Below are 23,394 nucleotides of genomic sequence, written 5' to 3' on the forward strand. Positions count from 1 at the left end.
TTGAAACATCCAACCTCTGGCCCGTAGGAGCCCTGAAAGGAGGGAATGCAACAGATTAAATGCACAGTTCAAGAAGCAAGCAACTGTGATAAAACACATAGAGAAGATGTTACCTGATGCAGGGATTTGAGAGAATCTCCTCATCAGAATGTCAATAATCTCAATAATTTAAATCTTCCTGTGGTTTACTGTCACCTACAAACATGTGGAACTAGAGTCACGCTTGTCTGGATGCTGTTAAACAAGCGCTGGAGCCTGCTCTCCATCCATCTCCTCAACAGCAACACAAACATCTGTAAAACATTTGTCCTCTCTCAGATAAGATTTCCTCATTCAGCTGTTTGCCTCCACGCCGAGCTTGTAAAGCACAACATTCTGGCCGGAGCTTGGAGCTGAGAGGAGCCGTTTTTGTTTTTTGTTTTTTTTGGTGCGAAGCAGTTTCTTCACCGTGGAATTGAAGTGTTCCTTCAAAGACGATGGACGTTCGAGGGCTTTGCTTGATGTTTTGCCTCCTGCTGCTGGCACACTGCTCGCCCCAGCAGACGCCCTCCAAGAAAAGAAACGGCAAGAAAGGTAGGAGCCGATATTAGCTGGAGACTGGAAATGAAAACAATGTCCTCGCTTGCTCTTTGAGTAACAGCTCTGCTATGCTTTGAATTCCGGTCTTCTGAACAGACTCTGCGACGAATGCTGCAATTGAAGAGCTAAAGAAACAGATTGATGACATTTTTCAGGAGCTCAACGTGCTGAAGGAGCAGCAGGCTTTACAGACAAGTATTCACCAAGCAAAACATGCTTCATAAATATTAAACAATCACATTTTTTTGGGATCATAATAAGTTGCAATAATAAGTATACAATGAAACCCAAAATTTGGATTAAGAGTGGATTTTTACTTGACCAAAAGTTTTTTTTCTGGCTGGAAATGACATAAACAAGTAAGAAAATATAGTCAAACATTGTGTCCAAAGCAATTATTCGCTGCCAAACTGTTTAATTCCAAACAATCTTTCATGTTTCCGCCGGGATTTTGTTCCTCTTTGTGATGATCTGCAGTTCTTTAAGCTTGAAGGCTTCCTCTCCATCACTCTGATCTTCAGTTCCTCCACAGATTCTCAATCATGTCTTGTTCACTCCAACATCTTCAAACTGTTTTCTGTTCATCATTTCTTCACCCCGTTGACTGTATGTGTCACATCATTATCTCGTTGGAAGGTCCAATGCTGCAGACTATCTGATGTTTTCTTCCAGAATCTTTAAGTCGTCCTCTTTTCTAACTCTGTTTACTTGTCCATCGGCTGGAAAACTCCCCCAAAGCATCACGTTCCGACAATCATGTTGGGCTTGAACGATTCTTCAAAAGCTGCGTCCTTTTGTCCAAACAACTCCATTTACATCTTGTCTGACCACTAAGTTGATAACAAAAGTTGCCCAGCTGAGCTTTTGTTTGTCTGTCTTGGAGAGGTGGAGTCTTCCTTGGTTGGCATCCATGGAGACCAGTCCTGTTCCGTGTCTGGTTGGAGATGTTGGTACCAGCTCAGCCCAGATCCATCAGGATGATCTTGGTGGTGATCTTTGGATTCTTCTTGACCTCTTGAACTATCATTCTTGCCACTGCAGGTGTCATTTTTGGCTTCCTACCACGCTCTTTGAGATGGCTCACAGTGTGGAAGGAACTCCTTGTGCTGTTCGATTACACTTTGCACTGTGGTCTCTGACTCTTAGATATGACTTAATAGCCTCACCAAGTCTTGTGTGCAGTGATGGATCCTAATTGCAGCTAATGGAGCTCTTTGGCTTCAGCCATGACTTTCAACTGACTGGTAGCTAGAGAAGTGCTGCATCAGCTCTTCTCAGTTTAAAGTGTATTAAAAAGCTCTCAAATATGGGAACAACTACAGGACCATAATTGACCAACAGCTTCAAGGCGAATTAGTGATTTTTTGTTAAAATGGAGGAAAAAAAAATCTCTATTAACCAAAATTTGGCACCAATATGAGTCATCTGAGGCTTAATTGTTTGCATAGAGTTGCAGGCTGCATGGTTGCTTTTAATCAAGAATTTAACAGTGTTCTAGTGATGAGAACCAAATTAGACAACAAAGATATCGAGGCCACTTTCTCCTAACTTTTCCTTCCAGTTTGTCTGAAAGGCACGAAGATCCTCCGCAAGTGTTTCCTGGCTGATCCGGGGAAGAAGAACTTCCACGCAGCCAGCGACGACTGCATCGCCAAAGGAGGCAGCCTGAGCACCCCTCTGACGGGCGATGAGAACGACCAGCTCTACAGCTACGTCCGCCAGAGCATCGGCCCAGACGAGCACATCTGGCTGGGCATCAACGACATGGTGACCGACGGCCAGTGGGTGGACCAGTCGGGCTCCAGCGTTCGCTTCAAGAACTGGGAGACGGAGATCACCCTGCAGCCGGACGGGGGGCGCAGCCAGAACTGTGCCATCCTGTCCACCACGGCCAACGGGAAGTGGTTCGATGAGAACTGCAGGGCTGAAAAGGCCTCTGTGTGCGAGTTCAACATTGTTTGAGAGATTCGTGTTTCGATTATGAACTTTAAGCGCCGCTTGCTGCAAAGAATGAAGATGCTATCAGGTACATTCATACATTGGAAAAAATAACACGCTGCGTCCTTCCTCGACTCTCGTTTCCTTGATCAGGTCGTCCAGATGTCACTTCAGAGAGATTTCACTCAGTGGTCAGGGATAACAGTGTGCCTTTGTATAAGCTAAACTCACTGGAACATGATATTTTACAGAGTTAAGCCCAAAATTGTTCATATGCATGCCAAGTTTAGGTTTATAGTGAACTTTTATTTAACCAACAGGGTTCTTCTGGCGGGAAGTTACAAAAAAAGTGACGAATGATGGTAAGATAGAGGTGATAGTGATGAATTTGAACTATTTCTTTCACATTTTTGCTATAAATTGTACCTTTTCTGTGCCAGTATAACTAGTCCTGGTCATTTCTACCACTTTCTAGAAGAGCTCGTGCAACTGTTCTCTTGTCACTTCAATGGAAGTCATGACTAAAACCAAAGAGCTCAGATAGCATGTTCAGAGTGATGCACATTTCGGGTGCTCACAAGATGAAGAAAGGCTATGAAGTCATATCCAAGGGAATTTTGAAATAACCATTAATCAAAAACATCTCTAACGCATTGTCTTACTGTCTTTTGTCACTTGTTATGTCATTTAAAACCAAAAGAACCCCCCCTCTCAAAGAAAAATCACAATTTAGGGCTTTACTGTGCTTTAAATAAATGTGGTCTCCATCACTTCAACATATTTTATACCATCTTAGATACTCATGAGGTAAATACCAGATGGCTTGTCTTTGTTTCATTTTTGCCTGAAGAACAATTATCATGTGTGCCTTTTTAAAAGTCAAGTTATGCTGCTTACGTTTCATTATATGGTGATAATAATAAACATGTATCTAATCACGTGATGCTCTCATTTTGTTCTTGCTCAAATAAAAAAAAAATCAGCAGATACATGGGAATAGTTTCTTCCTCACAGTAGGAAAAAGTGCTTCAAAAAATACAAATAAAGAATTAAGTGGTCCAAGTTGTTGTGCAATTAATTAGATTATTAAAACAACACCAGATCCTCGGGGCCCTGGAGCTGTGCATGTGAACATGGCAACTGTTCCATAATGCAGGAGGTTATATTTTATGTAAATGTAGAGACGGAACACAATGAAATCACGAGAAGCATTTCCAAAGACGTCACTGTTGAGTTTCTTTTCTGAAAACATCTGTGCGGGAGAAGCAGTACCTCCACCCACATACACAGTTCCATCATCGTATAAATCTAGCCTCTGCGTTGGCGCTCACAATACTTTAGTCACCCCAACGAAGATTACATCACATCAACATGTTTGGACATCTCCATGGAAATTCGACGATTTGAGAGAGTTTGTCCTCTTCTCTATCTTTCAAACACTCGCTGTGAGTCAGTTAGACTGTAAAGCAGTATTCGATGTAATTCAGAGCCGTTCAGAGAGTCCTAACCAGCCAGAGGACACTTTATTACGGGTTCGTTGCAGTTTTGTCTCCCTCTGCCATTTGTTTTCTGAACTGCAGAAGGCAACATGAATTTACAAAAATCCAGAAGAACCGTTTTTCCTCCGGTGAGGTCTTTGTCTGTAGTGTTGTGTTTCTTTTCCCTTTTTATGTAATTAACCTTGTCCTGGTTTAGTCTGTAAATTAGTATCTACAGCCTCTTGTCCTGGACTGATTTCTGCATTTTAACCCCACTTTGACTGCTCATCCTCCATCCTGCTGTGACTGAATCGATATCTCATCGCTACACTTCGCACTGCACCTGCTTAAAACCTCAAAATGTCCCTCTGGGTGGCTGTGATTTAAAGTGAGCAGCTCGCCTTTGAAGTCTTTTTGTTTGGTGCTTCTGGTTCCTCGACAGACTGTGAATGAGCCACAGGACTTTGTACATTGAAGCCCTTGAGTGTGCATCATTTGGTCCAGTGAACTGGAGGCTGGGTTTCAGGGCTTCACTACAAGCTCGTTTTTATTAAATTGTAGTTTTCGTATAAATGCTTCAGCACAAGGTCTAGAAGTGTACCTCCTACCTGTAATTTTGTAGTGTAGGTGAGGATGCACAATTCTGAGCTCTTTTGTTGCTGATATAGATCAGATAAGCAAGTTAAAGAGTTTAAAAGTATTATTTATGTTGTTACTTAAGTAGCATCTACTGCCCTTTGTTCCTCCTTTTGTGCTGATTTATACCACTACTCCAAAAGCTTATTAAAATACATTGAGCATTGATAGAACCGTAATAATCTGGTTGATTACATATGTAAGTACTTTCACTTTTGTTCCTCGTAAGCCAGGTGCTAACAAGAACTTTACAGTGAGGGTAGATCAGTTTGCTTCCGCTCCTTGCAGAATGCACAACTCAGCACGACACCACACTCATGTTAACATACAGCTCTTAAACAGTCTCTTAAATAGTCTCTTTCAAACGAAAATACCCGAATTTTGCATCTAACCTTGCTCACGAACTACAACAAAGTGTATACGAGGATTTTTTGGAACATGTCATTGTAATACAGAACAAGCAGTCTATCATTCTTACAACAAATAGCAAATAATCCATCCATTATCTGTAAACCACTCAATCCTCACTCAGGTCGCAGGGGGGGCTGGAGTCTATCCCAGCTGACTCAGGGCGAAGGCAGGGGACACCCTGGACAGGTCGCCAGTCTATCACAGGTCAACCAAGCACACTCACATTCACACCTACAGACAATTTAGAATCACCAATTAGCCTCAACATGTTTTTGGATTGTGTGGGAGGAAGCTGGAGAACCCGGAGAGAACCCACACAGAACATGCAAACTCCACGCAGAACGATGCCCCCACCAGGACGTGAACCGGCGACCTTCTTGCTGCGAGGCAACAGTGCTAACCAACTGCTCCACCTTGCAGCCCAAATAGTAAATAATGATACACAAAAATAAAACAAAAACATCTCTGTATGAACCCGCACGTTGTTGTAGATCAGTCTTGAGATTCCCAAATGTATGGGTCTCAATTTTTATTTCATTCAAGAGCCTAAAAAAACGATTCTAATATATTAAACATGATTAGCAGGAGTGTTTTGACCTCTCTGTCGGACACATTTAGGGTATAATGATGTCGCATTTGGAAGAAAGCAGTGACAAACAATAGAAAGACAATGTTTCGTGCATATATGCTGCTGTTCCACTGCATCATGTTCTAATGCTATAAAAATTCAGCACTTTGCAACAGCATTAGTTGTCCTCTTTTTTTTTTTTTTTACAATAAAAATGAAAAACTCATGTAAACAGCACACAGCAGCTCCTATAAAAAACACCCATAATATGTACAAAAGTACATATACAAATATCTTAAATGCAAAATACTGGTTGCCCAAGAGCAACAGAAGATGCCTTTATAGTGGCTACAACTTGTACAAAGGGACTGATTAAGTTCTGCTTTCAAAACAAAAGCGCCTTCATCTGAGATAAAACACGGTAACAGCTGCGGGCAGGTTCCAACACGATTATTTTGTGTGCCTCGCTTTGGTGCAACAGCTACACTCGAGATAAAAAAAAAAGAAAAAAAAGTAGGGCCTCTTGCAAAGCTGAACAGCAGGCAATCACACAGAAGCCAGGGAATGAATATCACCAAGTTCAAGTAGGTCAAGTGAAAATCACAAAGCTGAATCCAATCTCCTGCTCAGTTCCCTCCCTCTGGCTCCAACCGCGGGCCCAGACTCGGAGAACGCTCCTCCTCGTTTTGATCGTCCGTCTGGTAAATCTCATTGTCCACCATCGGCTGGACGTGACTCGGAGGCCTGTTGGGAAGAGGGGGACCTTGTTGGGACGGGTGCTGGAAAGAGCGATAAACGCCGGTCTCCATGTTGTCGCCACCAGCGTCTTTAGAGACCAGCGGCCTTTGTGAGTCTGTTTGTCCAGCGAAGGGCCGGTAAGTTTCGAAGTCTCCGTAGATGCCGATCTCTGCGCCCTTTTTCAGCAGGTGTGTGTAGACCAGCGTGTCCTCGATGGAGGCGTACACGTGGGCTTCGCTGTCCTCTGGGGTTGTTGGAAATCCATTGTGTCCCGGCAAGAAGCTGGTGCCATTTGGATTGTAGATGGACACCTGATGATCGAGCTTCTTTTTCTTCTTTCTGTTTGGCAGGAAAGACGAGATAATGACAGTTTTAGAGAACTTAAAATGAAGAGGCAAACCACTGAGTAGTTTGAAAAGGCAAAAATACCAAATACCTACTTACAACAAACAGATAAAACATTTTGAAGAGCAAAACACTCACCTAACCACCACACAGACTGCAGCCAGCACTATGGCAAAAATGACAAGCAGAGCAGCAACCACACTCAGGATGATGGTCAGAAGAAGGTCTGAATGAGAGAAAACAACAACAAATACCATATTTTATACATTTTTTTCTGTCACACTTGTCCAAATGCAAAGTCACAAAACAGCCATGCAAGCAGCTCTTGGAGGCCTATTTAGACTCCATGGTGAAATGGCATCCTCCCTCATCCCCCTCAGATCACCTACCAACAACCTAAACATTGTTCCAGACCAAAAACAACCCTGAAGCAGCAGCCTCCCTCAGCAGGGCGAAGCAGAAACTGCTCAGAAACAGCTCAAGGAACACAACAAAGAGCCAACCCAGCCCACAAACTCCCAACAACCCAACAGGACTGAGCATCTATGGGATGGGGAAGAACAAGCCTGATCCACGGAGGCCCTACCCTGCAACCCACAAGACTCAAAGAATCTGCCACCAAGCACCTGGTGCCAGACAAGATAGGACACTGCCAGAGTTCCCGTGTCCATGATCCAACAGGTCAGAGCTCTTTTAGTGGGACAAGGAGGACCTACACAATGTTAGGCAGGTGGTTTTAATGCTGGTATATGGTCAAAATCTGGAAAATTTTTGATCTCACAATAGTGCTTGAGGAGAAGCCAGAGCAGACCCCAGTTATTACAACTCACACAACATAGTTTGAACCATATTTCATGACTGTCAATCCAGCAGTTGTTAAGATATTTCAGTTTGGATCAAAGTGGCGCATCAACAGACTGTGCGGCTAGCTGTCCTGAAACCATGGATTGCTAAAAAAACAAAACAAAAAAAAAGACAGACATAGCCTCTGAGTCTGAAAAGTAAAGCCTTATAGCGGCAATCTTTCTAATGACCAGCAGGGGGCGACACCTTTCGTTGCAAAACAAATAACGATCGCGTTGAAGTCCGTGTGAAAGTCACCCACTTCTCACTTGATTTGTTACTGCAGCAAACATTTTCCTATTAGGTTTGTGGTGTCAATTGCTTGTAAAGTGTCTTTCAATACATAATAATGTTAATTTCTTATACGATGGTCCCATTTAGAGAATAACAGACAATAAAGCAGGTATATTTTAGGGTATGGGCAACTTGTGATTGACAAGTCACTACTCAAGGTCCTCTTAATGTTCCCCAAGGCTCCAGATCCACTTCTTTGATCCACCTCTCAGTTGTTACATCATGTTTCAAAAAAGCAAAATGGCGACGGACAAAATGCCAATCATGAGACTTCAAAACAAACCGTCCACAAACCACTGGGTGACTTCTCTGTGGTTGTGTCCTTCAGTCTATGTGAGCCAAACAGCTGAGTCATTGCTTGTTTTGAACAAATTAGAGACTCTGCTATTCATAATCACAAGCTGCTTTTCTAACAGAGCAATGCATGTTATCTCTATTGTAGGGCTGAACAATTTGTTAAATATGGATAACTGGAATTTTTCTGACAGAGCAGTTCGACTTGCAATGTGATTTTTTTTTTTTCAATTCAAGCTTCAGTTTAGTATTCACTCTGCAAAACATTTAAAACAGGATGGAACATTACAAAACAACTTAGACAAGTTAGTTTCAAGAGTTAAAAACCTGTGCTTGATACGTTGCACAACATTTATCCTAAAAAGCCTTTGCAATTTGCTAATTGCATTGTTTCAGATTTTAAACCCATTAACCGTTCCACCCTATGTTTTAAAAAAGAACAACAGAAAGAATCCACAGCGATGCTCTGTATGAGGGCTTGCTTAGGCGCAACATTGTGTTGAGCTAAACCATCAGCATGGTAGCATGTTTGCAGATATATTGTTAACATGTTCACGCAGGTTGAAAATACAAGCAGGGTGTGACCTGACAGTCAAGCGGTTAGAGTGCATACCACTTGGGCATGAACACTGTCAACAGAGATTCTCTTCAATTCCTGGTTTCCTGTACTGCATGCCATTCTGCAGTTATTAGTCATGCATCTCCAAATATATCCTTCTCATTGTCTTACTTCTCAAGTCGACAAAATCCGGACATAAAACAATAAACCGTTTGAGTAAGAACTCATGAAAAAGAAGATGTTTCCTTAATAGTTTTCCTCAAAAACAACAGACAGTGTTTTATCCAGTAAAACCAAAGAGACACGACTGATGTGCTTTTAGAGCTTTTTGGATACAAAGAAACGGTCAAGCTTACAGTAATTCAGGCATATATTCATCTTCTGGAGGACCGCTGGGTTCTTTTGGACTTTTAGTTTTATTTCGGTGCCGTGTGAGCTCAAGACTCCCATAAAAGACAGAGAGTTAGCTGGTACTGTGGGGTGTCAAATGATATTGCAAATAAGTAGTGCAAGATCTGGTGCAATTCATGAAAACAACAAAACACCAGAGCCTTAGAGACCTGGGGTGCTGTGATATCGACCACTTTGGTTCTCCAGTTTTGCCTTAAAGCCAAGAATCACTTGCAGTCAATGAGCCAGACTTCCCGTCTGCCAGCTAGATCTTTACTGCATGTCACTTTGAGAAATCGCACCAAAATGGCCCCCAAAACAGAGAACATAACCATGTTCATCATCTGAGTTCAGCCTGTGAGAATTTGCTAATTCAAAACTAGCCACAAAGAACAACTTGGGCTGTTTGAAATCTCATTGGGTTTCCTGGTGTTTGGTCATTATCAATGAAGAAACTGAAGGTCTGAACTAAAACTAATTCATCCAATAATTGTTGAGATATTTCAGTCTGAACCGACTGACACTGCTGTGATAAAGCCACTAACATGGATCAGAGGTACAACAACGCACTTGTAGAAATGATGTGAAACAATGTCATAAATCTATTATGTAAATCTAGTTTCCTCTTACTCTTGGCCTTCTGCAGGGTGATCTTGGTGATGACGCGGAACTCTCCTCTCTCAGGCATGCAGCTGGACATGTTGAGGTAGAAGCTCTCGGAGACAGTGATCTCGCTCTCGGCTTCCTCGTCCTCCCGGCGGCTGTAGTCCTCCTCAAGGTTGCCGATTCTCTGCACCCTGATGCTGGTGTGACCTTTGTTGCATTTGGGCTGGCTGAGGTTGGCAAACTTAAGGTGTGCATCCATCTTTGGGGGAACATTGACAATCCAGGAGACGGTGGAATAGGATTTCATTCCTACCGGCCAGCCAGGAGTACCCACAAGCACCGGGGCGTCTTTCGATGGAGATATGGTGTATATGTACCTTTCTGGAAATCAGTAAGAAAGAAAAGATTGGTAAACATTACTGCAGAAATATGCATTTATTTATTTGTAAATTGAATTCAGTTGGAGCTCTTTGCTACCTCGTATCTCCTTTTCAAAACTGGCGTTCAGCACATGCTTGTAGTAGGACCTCAGTGTTCTACCCGGGAAGCTGGGTGTCCAGGTGACGGACACATTGGTGTGGATTTTGACTTCCTGAATGGCTCCACGGGGGCAGAAGTGTCCAATAGTGGTTCCATCATCTTCAGTCAGTTTGATAAAGATGCTGCCGTTGCACGGCTGTCCAGGCAGGGACTGTTTGAGGGGTCCGGTGGGGGATGTCAGCAGTACGGTGCCGTGCTGACCGGGGCGAAGGGTCCAGGTGACGCTGCTCAGCGAGGCGGGGAGGCAGGACGGCAGCTGAGGCACCAACAGACGGACGGGAGTCTTGGGGCAATCTTTGAGATGACTGCAGCCTGATAGGAATCAAGACATGAGACAGAGCAAGTAAAGGGTCACTTCTCTAAATAAAAAACTTTTAGTAGCACAAACATTTAATAAATTGTTTAAAACACACTAAAATACAGCTACAGGTAGATGCAAGTATGAAGGTGTTTGACAAATACGATGATCTTTCCAGCATTGAGACTGGTTTGACTGGTAATGAATGATATTACAGTAAAACACAGCTACAATAATACAAAATATAGCTTCATAACATAATAACTTGTAAATATGGTACATTAATGAACACTTAAAATGCATTTAAATGTGCTACATTGCACAATAATATAATAAAAGCTGCAGTGCGGCTGCAGACCACTGGAATGAGGCTCACTTTTTTTTCTTTCAAGGTAGGAAGTAGATTATAAAACATCTGCATAATCTGGTTGAAATCTACGAGTATATGAACATTTTTAAGGGGTGGACGATCACATCTTCACTTAATCGTACGTCATGCAAAAGAGCCACGAAAAACAAATGTTGAAAGTTGCCTTATCGATTTTTAAGGTGTGCTTTATTGATTCATGTCAACTCAAGCGCAGAGCAACGTGCAAGTAAGCATTCCACCTTCAAAGTTGTCAATAGCTGCCCATTGCTTTTGAGCTTTTTTCCATGTCGTCTACACCATAACTACAGAGGTTAATCAAATCAAAAATGGATTTTAAAACCTTACTTACGCCTATACATATCATTTTAAATCCATCAATGTTGATTTTTAAAGTTGGGCTGCAACACATTTATTAAAAAATGTCTTAATCTTTCGTCTCCCATTCATAGTCATTTGATTGATATCAATATACTGGGACAAAAATGGATAAAATCCTTTAGACCAGAGCATTAAGCTGTTCTTCTTGTTCATAAATGAGCTGCAACATGATGACTCCTTCGCGTGGTCAGTTATTCTTGACTGTTTCTGTTTGGATAAGGAGGATCAGAATTCCACTGTACGGTGTAATGGTTTGGTTTTCTGTGCATATGACAATAAACCTCTTGAATCTTGAGTCTAACGTCCCACACACACTACCTGTTGCATCAGAGGTGCGCTCTGGTGCTTAAACAAACAGCACCTCGTCTCTAAATATAATGACTTATAATCCATGTAAACTGTTTATACACTGCTTATAAAAACTAGACGGGGGCGTTCAAGTGTTACCATGTAATAAAAAAAACCAAACGGGCTGCTTTCAAGCCATAATCGTTAAGAAGTCAAGCACAACATGTCTTTCCAGAAACAAAGTCTGTGTTACTGTAGATAATCCACAGACATTGTTGGGAACAGTCCAACTGGAACTAACTTCCACATAATACAAAAATGGTCTCTATGAAAACTGTTGGTTTAAATATTATCTAAAGATTACACTGTCAGATAAGAACAGCATTAAAACCCTTTAACTGGGGCCTGTTGTGCCTGAAGTGGTCATTAAAACACTATTTTACGGTGGTTATAGATGCTCTATCAGTGGAAATCTACATTGTGTTCTTGACATTTTGATACAAGAGTCATAAAGATGTATTTTTCCAGCTCCAGAGACTCAAACCTGGATTTACCTATGACTCTTTTGGCTGTGACTTGCACGTCGTCGGGAAGGCAGTCCCGGAAAGAAAGTTTACTTCTCGATGTGACTGTAATCTTCTCCTTTTTCACCGAGTTCATCTCCATCTCGCACTTGGAGGCCGGTTTCACCTTCTCGATGTGGAGCGCAAGGCCCTCCGCTTTGCTGAGATCCACTTCACACAGCACTAGAGGGAAAAGAGCACAATCAGACGTGACTTTTTATCTTCCGATCTCAAACGCGAGCACACCAACGCGTGGGCACGACTGACACAGATGATTAAAGCACTAGTTTCCTGCTAGTTCCGTCACTCGTGACTCAGAAGTGAAGCAATCCGTGAGCTCCCCAAAGACGTGAGCGCTCAAGAGAGGCTACGAGGGCCGCGCTCCACTTCACTGTTACTCATCAGTAACGTCAAAAAAAAAAAAAAGGGGGAACCCTGACTAACGAAACTGCACCTTGTTGTAACTGAGGAGAAAGACTTTCAGACACATACCTGCTGCAACATGTAGAGGAGACATCAGTCACGTTTACACGAGCTCTTCAGCAGCAATACCATCACACTAAAAATATTTGCAGCCTTGATACTCTATAATTTTCTCTATAGTCATGAAATAAATGGTTGACACTATCAGACTACGTAAGATATTTTAGAAAAACACTGGAAAGTGTCAGACTAACAGAATATTTATTCAGCCTTCTTTGAAGTTTTCTCCTTTTACTGCTTTTCAACACTGAATCAATTTAATTTGGATTGTTTTTAAAAGTATTGACAAAAAAAGGCTCTTTAATGTCAAGGTGAAGCCAAATTTCTACTCGTCATGAAATAAACATCTGAAGTGATGAAATCGACAATGTAAAATCGAAAATGACTGCACAAGTGTTCACCCCGTCTACAGTGACTAACCAAACGCAACACAGGTCCAGCCAGTTGGTGCTAAGAGTTACTGTCATCTAAGTACATTCTTAAGTAATAGTATATACAAATACCTGCATCTGGAAGGTTCAGTTACTGATGAATCAGTATTCCGGGATATAATTACACCGTAGAGACAAAAAAAAAAATAAAAAAATCAAAACACGCTAAGCAACTTTTTCAACAGGTTCGGTAATGAATACATAATCTGTTTTCTCCTTGACATGAAAGAGTCTTTTTGTAAATTCTTGTCAAAAAAGCCAAATTAAATTGACCATGATTTAATTGTAAAACTTCCAAGAGTGTGAATAGTCTCTATTGGCACTGCTACTTATCTGATTTATGACTTTTTGACCGCTCTGAGACAGAACAAACACCAGCACACTTACATATTATTACCTTACATCATCGAAAGGGCCGACTAATTGCTAAATACCACATCTAGCAGAAATAAAGCAACTTCAGCATTAACTATGAGTCTGGACATCTGATTAATCCAGCGCTAACATTTACCCTCCTTTTAGCTCGGTTTTGGTCTCCACCAACTCTGAAGTAACGCTTGACTTTGTTCATCAGCTTCTCAATAACTGTGGCTTTTAGAGCCTTTTAGCACAAAACAACTAAGTCTGAAAATGACAACAACAAAACCTTAAAGTTGCAGGAAAGAAAAAAATAAATAAACTAAACACAAGCCTAAAGGCTAAAACGCTCCCTGAAGCCGAGGAGTCAGATGATAGATCACTGCGCTCATCACTACAAGCAACATCTTCCACATGACACATGATCCACTGTGTATTTAAAAACAGCTCATAACGGCTTTAAATTCCTTTTGCTCAACTTTGAAACCTTTAAACCAGCCTTAGAAATCACAGGTGTAGTCCACATCACATCCAAAATCTAAATGTTTCTCTGACTCGTGGCCTATCTGACCACCTTATGGAAATCATACGAACAAAGATGAATTTTATTCTCACAGATTAATCGTTGCAACTGAGCTTGCTTGAGTTCCTTGAAGACGTTTCACCTCTCATCCAAGAGGCTTCATCACATCTGACTGACTAGCTCCAGATTCGTATATCCTTAAGGAGCCACTAACACCTGAGTGTTGGACCTGAGTGTTAACGGCTCCTTAAGGATATCTGCAACTCCCAACTAGTCAGTCAGAACTGATGAAGCCTCTTGGATGAAATGTCTTCAAGGAACTCAAGCGGTTGCTACGATTAGTCTACGAGAGTAACCATGACCTGGATGATTGAGAATCTTCACAGACAAGCAAATATGAACATTTGAGACACTTCACAAGAATCAACCACGTCAGAGGAGCAAGTTCACCGCCAAACCCAAACTCTACCACAAAGCACAGATGATGAACAAACCTGGTGGACCTGCAGCCGACACCTTTAGGTTGAGGGAGAGTCCTGCAGAACCAGCTCGTTTGCTTCGTTTTCTGTCCATCTCGCAGTTCCTCAGCGTCAGCGAGAAGCTCCCCTCGTTCTGGACCGGCTGGGTGTCCGTCAGCCTCAGAAACAGCGTCCATCTCCCTTTGCTGCTGTACTCCACTGCCGTCTCCTTCCTCAAACATTTCGGCTCTGTGAGGTTTCCAAACTGGACGGCCACCCTGTGTTTGTCCGGGACCTGAAAGTACCACTCCATCGTGTCGTCGTTGGGGAAACTCTCCGGGTAGTTTGGCGTAAGCAGCTCTGAGGACGAGGCCCCTTTCGGTAACGTCAGTGAAATTTTGGCAAGAGCTAGAAAAGAGAAAAATAAATGAAACCGTGAACTTTGAAATACACACGAGAGAATAGCTGTTCAGGGACGACAAAATGAAACTTACACCTGATTTCTTCCCCAACAGATGCAGCAAAGTGGCCATTCTGCAGCCACTGGCCTTTTGGGAGATCCAGAGAAAAGCTGCCCTGATTCAGTATCTGAACACTGCTGATAGTGCCCATTTTGCAGAATTTCCCCAAGGCTACGCTCCCTGTAGCCTGCAGGGCCTGGAGGCTATAGGTGTGTCCGTCGGGACATCTCTCAGACGGATTAATCTGTCTCAGACCCGTGTTGGCGAAGTCTAATTTGACAGCCTTGAGCTCCGAGGCCTTCAAGTTCCAGGTGAAGGTGCGGTTTAAAAACCGCAGGAAGAAGCCTCCGTCGGTCTGGTTGATGAGGCCGCTGCACGACTTGGAGGTGCATTCTGAGGGGAAGAAAGGGATATTTGATATTTGTTTATTCAACAAATAAATCCACATATACTTTATAACAGAGATACCGAGACTCACCGATATCTCTCACAATGTCTACGGTGAGGTAATTTTGAGGTTCTGCGCATCTGAACCACAGTGAGACAGGAGAACCGTGTTGTATCGTAAGAGAAGTGTTGCATTGTTCTGATGGCCAGTCGATGCAAACTTGGCAACCTTTACCCTGACGATTGTTGATGACGATGGTTGTGCCGCGGTCAGGAGCAATTCTCAACCCAGGGACTATTGGTAAAAAGAAAAAAAAAGCAAACAGTGTGACGATATAATAACGAGAAATGGGATAAAACATGTCCAGTCCTGAGCGATATTTGGAAATAACACAGCTTGGATGAAACAGAATAAGTCTGGTTAAATGTGCGGTTTGATTTGCTGGTAACAGAGTTAAAGTGACTAACTGCTCTGAGAGACGAGGCCGCCAGCTTGGCTTCACTCCTTCTATGACTAAGCAGGCCTTTGCTGAGCAAACACAGTCCTGTTCACACACAACAGCACCTGATGTGCTGCTCCAATCAGCTCCCTGTTGTTGCACATATCCTGGTTTACAATCTCTTTCCCTGTATATGTATATAAATATAAGCAAAACAGACACACGCTGTTATCTGACACATGAGATTCACTCTGCAGTTCTTCTGGATGGGGAGGGTTTTGGTTAATCAGCAACAGAAAAAACGCTCACTTTAGTCATCTACAACAACAAAAAGGCCACAATATTCCCACTTTGAACGTCATGTAGTCACGTTAGAGCCGTTCCACGTTCATCCACGTTTAATTTGAAGCACAATCAGTGTCAATATTTCAACAGATATCAGATCCAACATCCTGACAAGTAAGCTTGAACTTACCTCCTGAGGTGGAGACGATGAATACACGGAGTAAAATCAGCAGAGCGGGTCTTAGTAAGAACATGCTGTCGCTCACTGTAGTTTAAAAAAAAAAAAAAAAAAAACTTAGATCCTAAGAGAAAGCGGTGGAGATCAGCGCACAGTTCATTTCTTGTTATCCAGAGCTGGAACGGTCGTGCGCCACTTTTTTTTTTTCCTCCTCTGAATTTTACGCGAAGCTCAGCTCGGAGTTATTGCGACGCAGCAGCTCCTTCACTTCCTAATGCGAGAATGTGTGTCAGCAGCAAGGAAGTGTTGACCTCAGGTAGGATAAAGGCGTGGCCACGACGGCCATTTTGCCAGGTGCACACTTCAGGTATGAGTAATAATGATTTAAAAAAAAATGCTGCTGAAAATAAAATCTTGCAAAAAAGAATCAATTAAAAAGTTGCTTACAGTTAAAAATCAAAGTACATGTTGTAAAATGTATTATATGCTATATCAGATGATGATTCCCAGTATTAAAAATATCCCAATTTCTTTTTCTTAATGGAGATGTTTTTTGTTCCACTGACTGGTAAATGCAATGATTTGTAGCTGGTCTATACATTTTTACAGCTAACACCCTCCCTGTTTGCTTTTGTGCCAATGTTAGGGCTTGAATGCGGTGCAAAATTCATTTTTCCAGCTTGCCAACATCACATATATGTCAGTGAGCTCAGCAGGAAGTGAACAGTTTTGCAGCTTGATCAGGCCGATGAAGCTTTTCCTGCCTGAACTTGCCACAGCAACTCATCTAGATGACATCAGTAGAACTTTGTTAAGCATGGCAAAGAGTAATTCTGCGTCTCCTCACTGTTTTTACGCTGGTCATGAAATAATCAGGAGGGACAGAGATGCTCTCACCAACATGTGCTGATACAGACTTTGCAGAATTTGTAGTGAATCAATTAAATTTGATGAACCTCCTTGTCAGAATTTAAAGTACTTGGACCTGCTACAGGATTAATATTCTGCTCATTATATATGTGTGCATCAATAATTTAACACCATGAACGGGGCTATATTCAGATGTTAGAGTATTTTATGTATAATAATTCCATGCATTCACCGAAGCAGAACAAATGTAAAGAAATTTGTAAAATTGTGGAATTATTAAATAGGTACAGATTTTTTCAACATACACTCCAAAAAATTATGTTTGTATTTAAAAGAAAAAAGAAAAAAAAAAAGCAGCAGTTTGCATAAATAGTTTTGAGTTATTACAACTTATAATTAAATTATGTACAACCAACAAATTCTATATATATATATATTTAGGGGAATTATTTTTCCTCTGTAATCAAATTTATTATTAATTTCCGGTCTTGACTGTCTAAAGTTATGCAGATATGTTAGGATAAAGGAGGAGACTTGAAATCCTGAAAGTGAGGAAAAATTACAACATCACAGCAATTTTATTAAATGACCTCAACTTGAATTTTGTTTTAAATCAACTAATGCAGAAATTTGAGTTTAAATTACACACGATGTTATGTTGGTGCAACGCTATGTCAACCCAACTGATCAAAATAATGTTTGCACCTTAAAAAGTTTACCTAAACCTGAATTTTTATCTTGCAAAGATGCAATTAATTAAGTGGTCTGAATATGGCCCGTAAATTACTTTTACTCTGCCTGCATAGTTACAAACTTTACTACAGTTATTCATGTTCACAATTTACCAGTAAACAGTGATGGAGCCGCATTTTTTCCCCTAAAGCTGCAAATCATCATGTCAAAAAAAAAAAAAAAAAAATCAATTTGACATTGTGAGTGCAAAGTATTCCTTTGAAATAAGTCTGAAGTAAACTGATTATTACTACAGAGAACAGATCAGAGGGAATCTGATAGGCTATAGCCTATAATCGATTTTTATTTCCATTTAAACCGCTGGAACATTAATACAAATAAACACTTATATTGAACTTGACAGTAGAAATCTAACAATATAAGTATTGAAATTTTCTCTATATCAGTCATAAACAACATCTATTTGTCAGAATTTATTGGAAAAAACCCTATTACACTGACTTCTATATGAGCATGACCATAGGTTAGATACTGTATACTGGATGTGACGGCACAATTTACGCACCGTTGTCAGTGCAAAAGTCCTACACATGAGATAAGGCAAAAAACTTTCTATAAAGATTAAAAACTATACAAACACTGTTTAAATAGAGAAAAGTTTTGCACAGTTTACGCTGACATAATCTATAGGAAGGCCTACACGGGTATACAAAACACATTGGTCCCAGTATAGATTGGCTAGTATAATAATCCTTCATACTTTACCTTGAGGAAGGGTCAAAGAACACCCCAAACTAAAGCATCTGATCATAAAGTTCTCCGCAATCATTCATTCATGTGAACAATTGAATGGCTACAATTATAGTATAGGCAGCACAGGCTATAATTATGATGATTATTTCAATTATCTCGGTCTCCTCTGCTCCATCCCATTAGGCAGAAATCCTGCAATGATCGGTACCGGCCATATGAGAGCAGCAACACTCCACACAATGATGACCAAAGTCATGAAACAAGCCACAAGTGTCGACTCGATGGGTTTTCTGTTCAGCCTCCAACTTTTGTCCCCCTTCAGCTCGTCGAGGCTGAAATCCACGCAGCAGAAAGTGACCTGATCGCCGCTCTGCTGGCCCCGCAGCCTGCCCTGACCAAACCTCCGGTACCGGGACATCCCGCAGCCGACGCACAGTCGCAGCTCCTGCTGACCCCCGGTGACCCCGAGGTGCTCGATGACAACCGGCGAGATCGCCCGGTTGAAAGAGGCGGAGAAAAAAGCCCTGCCGTGGTTGTTGGTGGTGTAGATGAGCACGTCGCACTGGAAGCCGAAGCTGCTGTCCCAGCGCGCCACCAGCGAGGTGGGCAGCAGCCGCTGGACGCTCACGTTGCACTGGGACAGAGTCTGTAGGGAGGAGGCGTCGGCCGAGGCGTCGCTCTCCTCCACGGACCTCTTGGAGAAGCGTACGTCCACCTCCAGGTTGGCCAGGAACCTGTTGGAGGAGTTGATGGGCGGCAGCAGCAGGTCATCGTCGCTCCAGCCTTGGCATCGCGGGAGAAGTGCGGCCACCGCGGTCAGAGCCAGCAGGAGAGTCGGAGAGTTGTTCAGCATGGCACAGGGCGCGTCTCTCCTGCTCGCATGGTGCTGTGACGATCCGCGGCGCGACGGACGAGATGTGCAATGTTTGAAAAACGCCAGTCGCTGGTGATTTTTAAAAACGCAGCTCCCCGTGGAGAGATTCAATTCCCTGCCCGCCTGGTAGAAATGGAAACGTCCAAAGCCTGTCACATGCGCGCATCTCCCTCCTCCCTGCCGTTGGATGCTTTCCTCCTGTCTCGTTCTCCAAATGTGCCCTGTGGTCGCCGTACAGGAGGAGCCGAGCTGAGCTGCGCCGTGCGCTCACAGCTCCGAGCTCCACTGACGCTCCGCCAGTTCAGGTGTGCGCGCGGAGACCAAAACACAGAGGAGTAGTGAGGAGAGAGTCTCCAGTGCGCAGGGACAGAACACACATCTTCCAGTCAATAATACTGACTTGCACATGCTCAGTTAAACTTTCTGGATAGAAAAAAAGTACTCAAATTCTCACAGTTTTGAAGATAACATCCGGTGTTGGTGTGGCTGTCTGTTGATATGAAGCTGATTCCTTACAACCAGTTTCTACCCGTGGAGAAGGAAACAAGTTACATATTGCATCCAGGTGCTGCAGAGATAATCCTGTACCTGCAATCTGTGGCCAGTTTATCAAACTATTCTTCTGAGACAGTGTTCAGAGTAAACTGTGCATGTATGATCAGGTCTACAGTGAGGTCATAAGGTCTCCTGGTGCAACCTCATGTCTCCACTGAGGTGATTCTGATCACACACCACAGAGAAATGCTCTAGGATTGGTCTAGGACAGTTTGGGTTTTTTGAATATTTAATATTTTCTATAGCTGAAAATGTTGCCTGACAATAGTGCATTGAAAAACCTAGGACTTGTGACCTGAGTACTTCTACAATACCAGTGTTAACCAGACATGACACATGACAAATGCTGAATGCTTTAAAGCTTTTCTGGTGGGGACGCATTCAATCCTTTGTCTATTAGTTCATTTTGTTGGCTTAAAATGAGTCAGGTTTAAACATATGAATATAATGAGCATTCATTTGGATCACCCAATCAATGCACATTATCTGTGGCCGTGCATTAATTGGTATCAACACCTACTTAACTGAGTAGCATGAAGCACACTCAGCACTGGTCCCAGTAGACCGCCTGTAGAAAAACCATCACATTTCACTCTGGTGTAACATCACTGCCTTTAAATCTGTGCATTATGAATATTTTGTACATTTAAGAGACTCTGTAATGCAATTTTTTTCCTACATGTTAAAGAATCTGTGCCATGTCATTCTTTTCCTACATATAGAAGAGCTCAACATTTTCCACATTCAAAAGAATCTGTACAGCATCAGTATATTTTTATATTTCTTGTCTAATTTTTTTTCTTTCTACCCATTTCCTCTGATTTTTGCACTATCCCCTTTCCTACTATAACACTGCACATTTCCCCACTGTGGGATTAATAAAAGCTGAATACATTCATGGTACCCAGAGGATGAATCCCATGGACTCCAGTGATCATCCTGTAAACCCAGATTGGTCTGCGTCCCAGTGAGGACGCCAAAAACAGTCCAAAAACATGTTGAGGTTAATTGGTGATTCTAAATTGTCCGTAGGTATGAATGTGAGTGTGTCTCCCCTGCCTTTGCCCTAAGTCAGCTGGGATAGACTCCAGCCTAGTCAGGATTGAGCAGTGTATAGATAATGGATGGATGAGTTATGGTCCTTTTAAATACCCTGAAAAAGTAAGTACTTTGGGACCACCAGCATGAGATGAGCAATCAAAACTGACCTGAACTGCACCAAGTGATGCCTGCTCAAGCTGTTTCCTTTGCACTGGACATGCCTCTCTCCCAATACTCTCATTCAGTCGCTAAATTTGATGGTCAGTAATTACCTTCAGTACTCAAGATGTCAGTATCGGAGGTAAGTTACTACTCAAGTTACTCTGTTGTCATTGCCAACACAAAGCTCCTTCTGCTGGACAGTCCAAGTCATAAACCACTTGTGCCAAAATCAGGAGTGTTGAACAAGTAGACCTTGAGTACATTAATGGAGTTATATGTGCAAACAGATTCTTGGTGTCAGCAAGTATGTGGTGCAGTTCTACCAAATCTCCCATGTTTTAATCTGTAGCCCCTTTGGTCACATATGAACTCACAATACTTACACTTTCTCTGCATTTTCACATGAGCCTATAAAAGAGAACATAAAACATTTCAGCTCAACAACTCAACTGCAAACACACTAAATTGTTCAGCAACTTAAGTTAATGACTTCTGACCTCATCCTTAGAAAAGCTTAAGCTACTGCCATAAATGTAACCCTGACACTATTTTTAATCGGTACGCTACAGTTAGCCACAAGTACACACCAATGCTAACGTTATAAACAGTTACAGTAGTAAACACTGATGTGACTGCTAACGTTGTAGCTAACCGACAGAAACACCGCCAGCAAACACTTGTACTAACGTTATGAACAGTGAACCCCCAAAAAATACAAACAATATGTCTATCTTGCTGTGCAGACCAAATTTCTGACCTTGAGTTTAACTTTGAACTATCATCTAAGGTCAAATGTAACATCACCAACGGAAAGCCCCAACGTGGTTGCCTATCTGCACCAAAGATCATAAATCTGTCATGAACTCACTTAACAGACAGGTGGACACAAATGCTGGACACAGATCGGTTCAGGCAAAAGGCAGGTTTAATGACAGGCAGGGTTAGGTACACAGGTAGACAGTCCAACAGGCAAAAGCATCCAGGAATCGACAGGCAGAGACAAGGTCCAAAAGGCAGAAACAAGGTGGTGAACAAAACAGGCTGTGACTTGACTATGATAACGCTGGTACGAGGACCGTGAAGTGCAACGAACTGGCGATGAGACAGTGAGACACACAGGGTAATATACACGAGGTAATGAGGGGAGATGGGAAACAGGTGTGGGGAGGTAATCAGGGAACAGGTGAGACAAGACAGGTGCAGAAAGCAAAATTGGAACAGAAACACCCTGTGAAGTGATTTCAAAATAAAACAGGAAAGACGAGACATAAAGTGCGGACATGAACAGAAACTTGACAGACATGACAAAATCTACCTTCCACCCTTTTGAAGGTATTTTGGAAAAAGGTGACCTTTGACCTCTGGCAGGGCTTTTTTTTTTGCACTGATTGAACCCAAAATCTAATAATTCAGAGGAGATGCCCTTCCTAGCTCATCTGTAAAATATCAACTTGTTAGATCTCAGCACTTGAGCTAGAGACTGTTCACCGACACACAGAAGGGACTGATTACTCTGTAGCTGCAACTACTGCAACGATAATAAGTAATAGCCACTAAAAAGTTTAATTAGGAACAAAATCTGGGTTTACAATGCACCTCTTTACTAGCAGCCAGCAGGTAAAGTTTTTACTTATTTTGTGAAACATTAAAGAAAACAGACATTCATGGTTCTAGGTTTATAGTGAAATATCTCAACAAATGTTTGATGGATTACCATTAAATTTCCTAAAAACACTGAAGCCTCCTTCTGGATAAAATAAAACTAAATTAAAAAAAAGGTGATTCCCTAACATTTCCTGTATAGTGACACTGTCTGCTCAAAATTTCCCTTTGAATGTGACCTCAGTGTCCTCAGGGGGCGCAACAGCCCATAATGTAATGAAAGATATACAGATGACTTGTTTTTTTGTGCTGAAAGTAATGCACAGCTTATTTTCTTATTTAATTTCTGTGTGTAAGAATTCGTTGATGCTTTGATATCGGTAAAGGCCACTAAGCTGAGACACACAATGGGATTTCAGGTGACAAAGGCAGACAGCATTACAGCAAGGTCACACCAACGACTTTGACTGACGTTTCATTTGAGCTAAAAGATAAGAAGTTAATCTGCAACCCACACAGGAAAGATTAGCTTCTGAACCTTTATTTGTTCGGAACAGATTCACTGAGTTCACCCTGATTGTTGGGCCAATTCAATGAAATTCAATACAGTTTTACAATTACAATTTACTGTATAGGTCATGTCAAGGTGCTTTTATATATATTTTATATTATATATTACAGAGAGAAATGCAAAAAAAAATAAATTCAAAGATTCCCTTTGAATG

General features: G+C 41.9%; 3 protein-coding genes across 3 annotated transcripts; 1 reads left to right on the forward strand and 2 right to left on the reverse strand.

Annotated features, from left to right (window-relative positions):
* The first annotated feature begins 327 nt into the window (after positions 1-327).
* clec3ba (C-type lectin domain family 3, member Ba) lies at positions 328-3,575 on the forward strand. The gene is made up of 3 exons (XM_008294139.1): positions 328-573; positions 676-774; positions 2,141-3,575. The coding sequence occupies exons 1-3, from the start codon at positions 477-479 to the stop codon at positions 2,539-2,541; spliced, it is 597 nt and encodes a 198-aa protein (XP_008292361.1). The 5' UTR covers positions 328-476; the 3' UTR covers positions 2,542-3,575.
* A 1,949-nt stretch (positions 3,576-5,524) lies between these two features.
* Positions 5,525-16,375, reverse strand: LOC103366418 (CUB domain-containing protein 1-like). The gene is made up of 9 exons (XM_008294140.1): positions 16,132-16,375; positions 15,308-15,511; positions 14,863-15,222; positions 14,405-14,776; positions 12,108-12,299; positions 10,157-10,531; positions 9,704-10,060; positions 6,832-6,919; positions 5,525-6,687 (listed from the first exon to the last, which is right to left on the reverse strand). Exons 1-9 carry the CDS (start codon positions 16,193-16,195, stop codon positions 6,237-6,239), a joined length of 2,463 nt encoding a protein of 820 aa, XP_008292362.1. The 5' UTR covers positions 16,196-16,375; the 3' UTR covers positions 5,525-6,236.
* Positions 16,376-17,997: 1,622 nt separating this feature from the next.
* tmem158 (transmembrane protein 158) lies at positions 17,998-19,309 on the reverse strand. The gene has a single exon (XM_008294141.1). It carries the CDS (start codon positions 19,286-19,288, stop codon positions 18,587-18,589), a length of 702 nt encoding a protein of 233 aa, XP_008292363.1. The 5' UTR covers positions 19,289-19,309; the 3' UTR covers positions 17,998-18,586.
* Positions 19,310-23,394: the final 4,085 nt, after the last annotated feature.

This window comes from Stegastes partitus, unplaced genomic scaffold (genome assembly GCF_000690725.1).
Source record: "Stegastes partitus isolate 25-593 unplaced genomic scaffold, Stegastes_partitus-1.0.2 Scaffold944, whole genome shotgun sequence".
NCBI classification, from domain to species: Eukaryota; Metazoa; Chordata; class Actinopteri; family Pomacentridae; genus Stegastes; species Stegastes partitus.

Bases quoted from the DNA above. Each gene is read 5' to 3' on its own strand.
- clec3ba (XM_008294139.1), top strand. From the start codon at position 477: ATGGACGTTCGAGGGCTTTGCTTGATGTTTTGCCTCCTGCTGCTGGCA. The intron at 574-675 runs GTAGGAGCCGAT...TCTTCTGAACAG, and splicing joins GAAAAGAAACGGCAAGAAAG to ACTCTGCGACGAATGCTGCA. The intron at 775-2,140 runs GTATTCACCAAG...TTTTCCTTCCAG, and splicing joins GCAGCAGGCTTTACAGACAA to TTTGTCTGAAAGGCACGAAG.
- LOC103366418 (XM_008294140.1), bottom strand. From the start codon at position 16,195: ATGTTCTTACTAAGACCCGCTCTGCTGATTTTACTCCGTGTATTCATC. The intron at 10,532-12,107 runs GTAAATCCAGGT...GATTCCTATCAG, and splicing joins CACAGCCAAAAGAGTCATAG to GCTGCAGTCATCTCAAAGAT. The intron at 6,688-6,831 runs GTGAGTGTTTTG...CCTGCCAAACAG, and splicing joins GCAGTCTGTGTGGTGGTTAG to AAAGAAGAAAAAGAAGCTCG.
- tmem158 (XM_008294141.1), bottom strand. From the start codon at position 19,288: ATGCTGAACAACTCTCCGACTCTCCTGCTGGCTCTGACCGCGGTGGCC.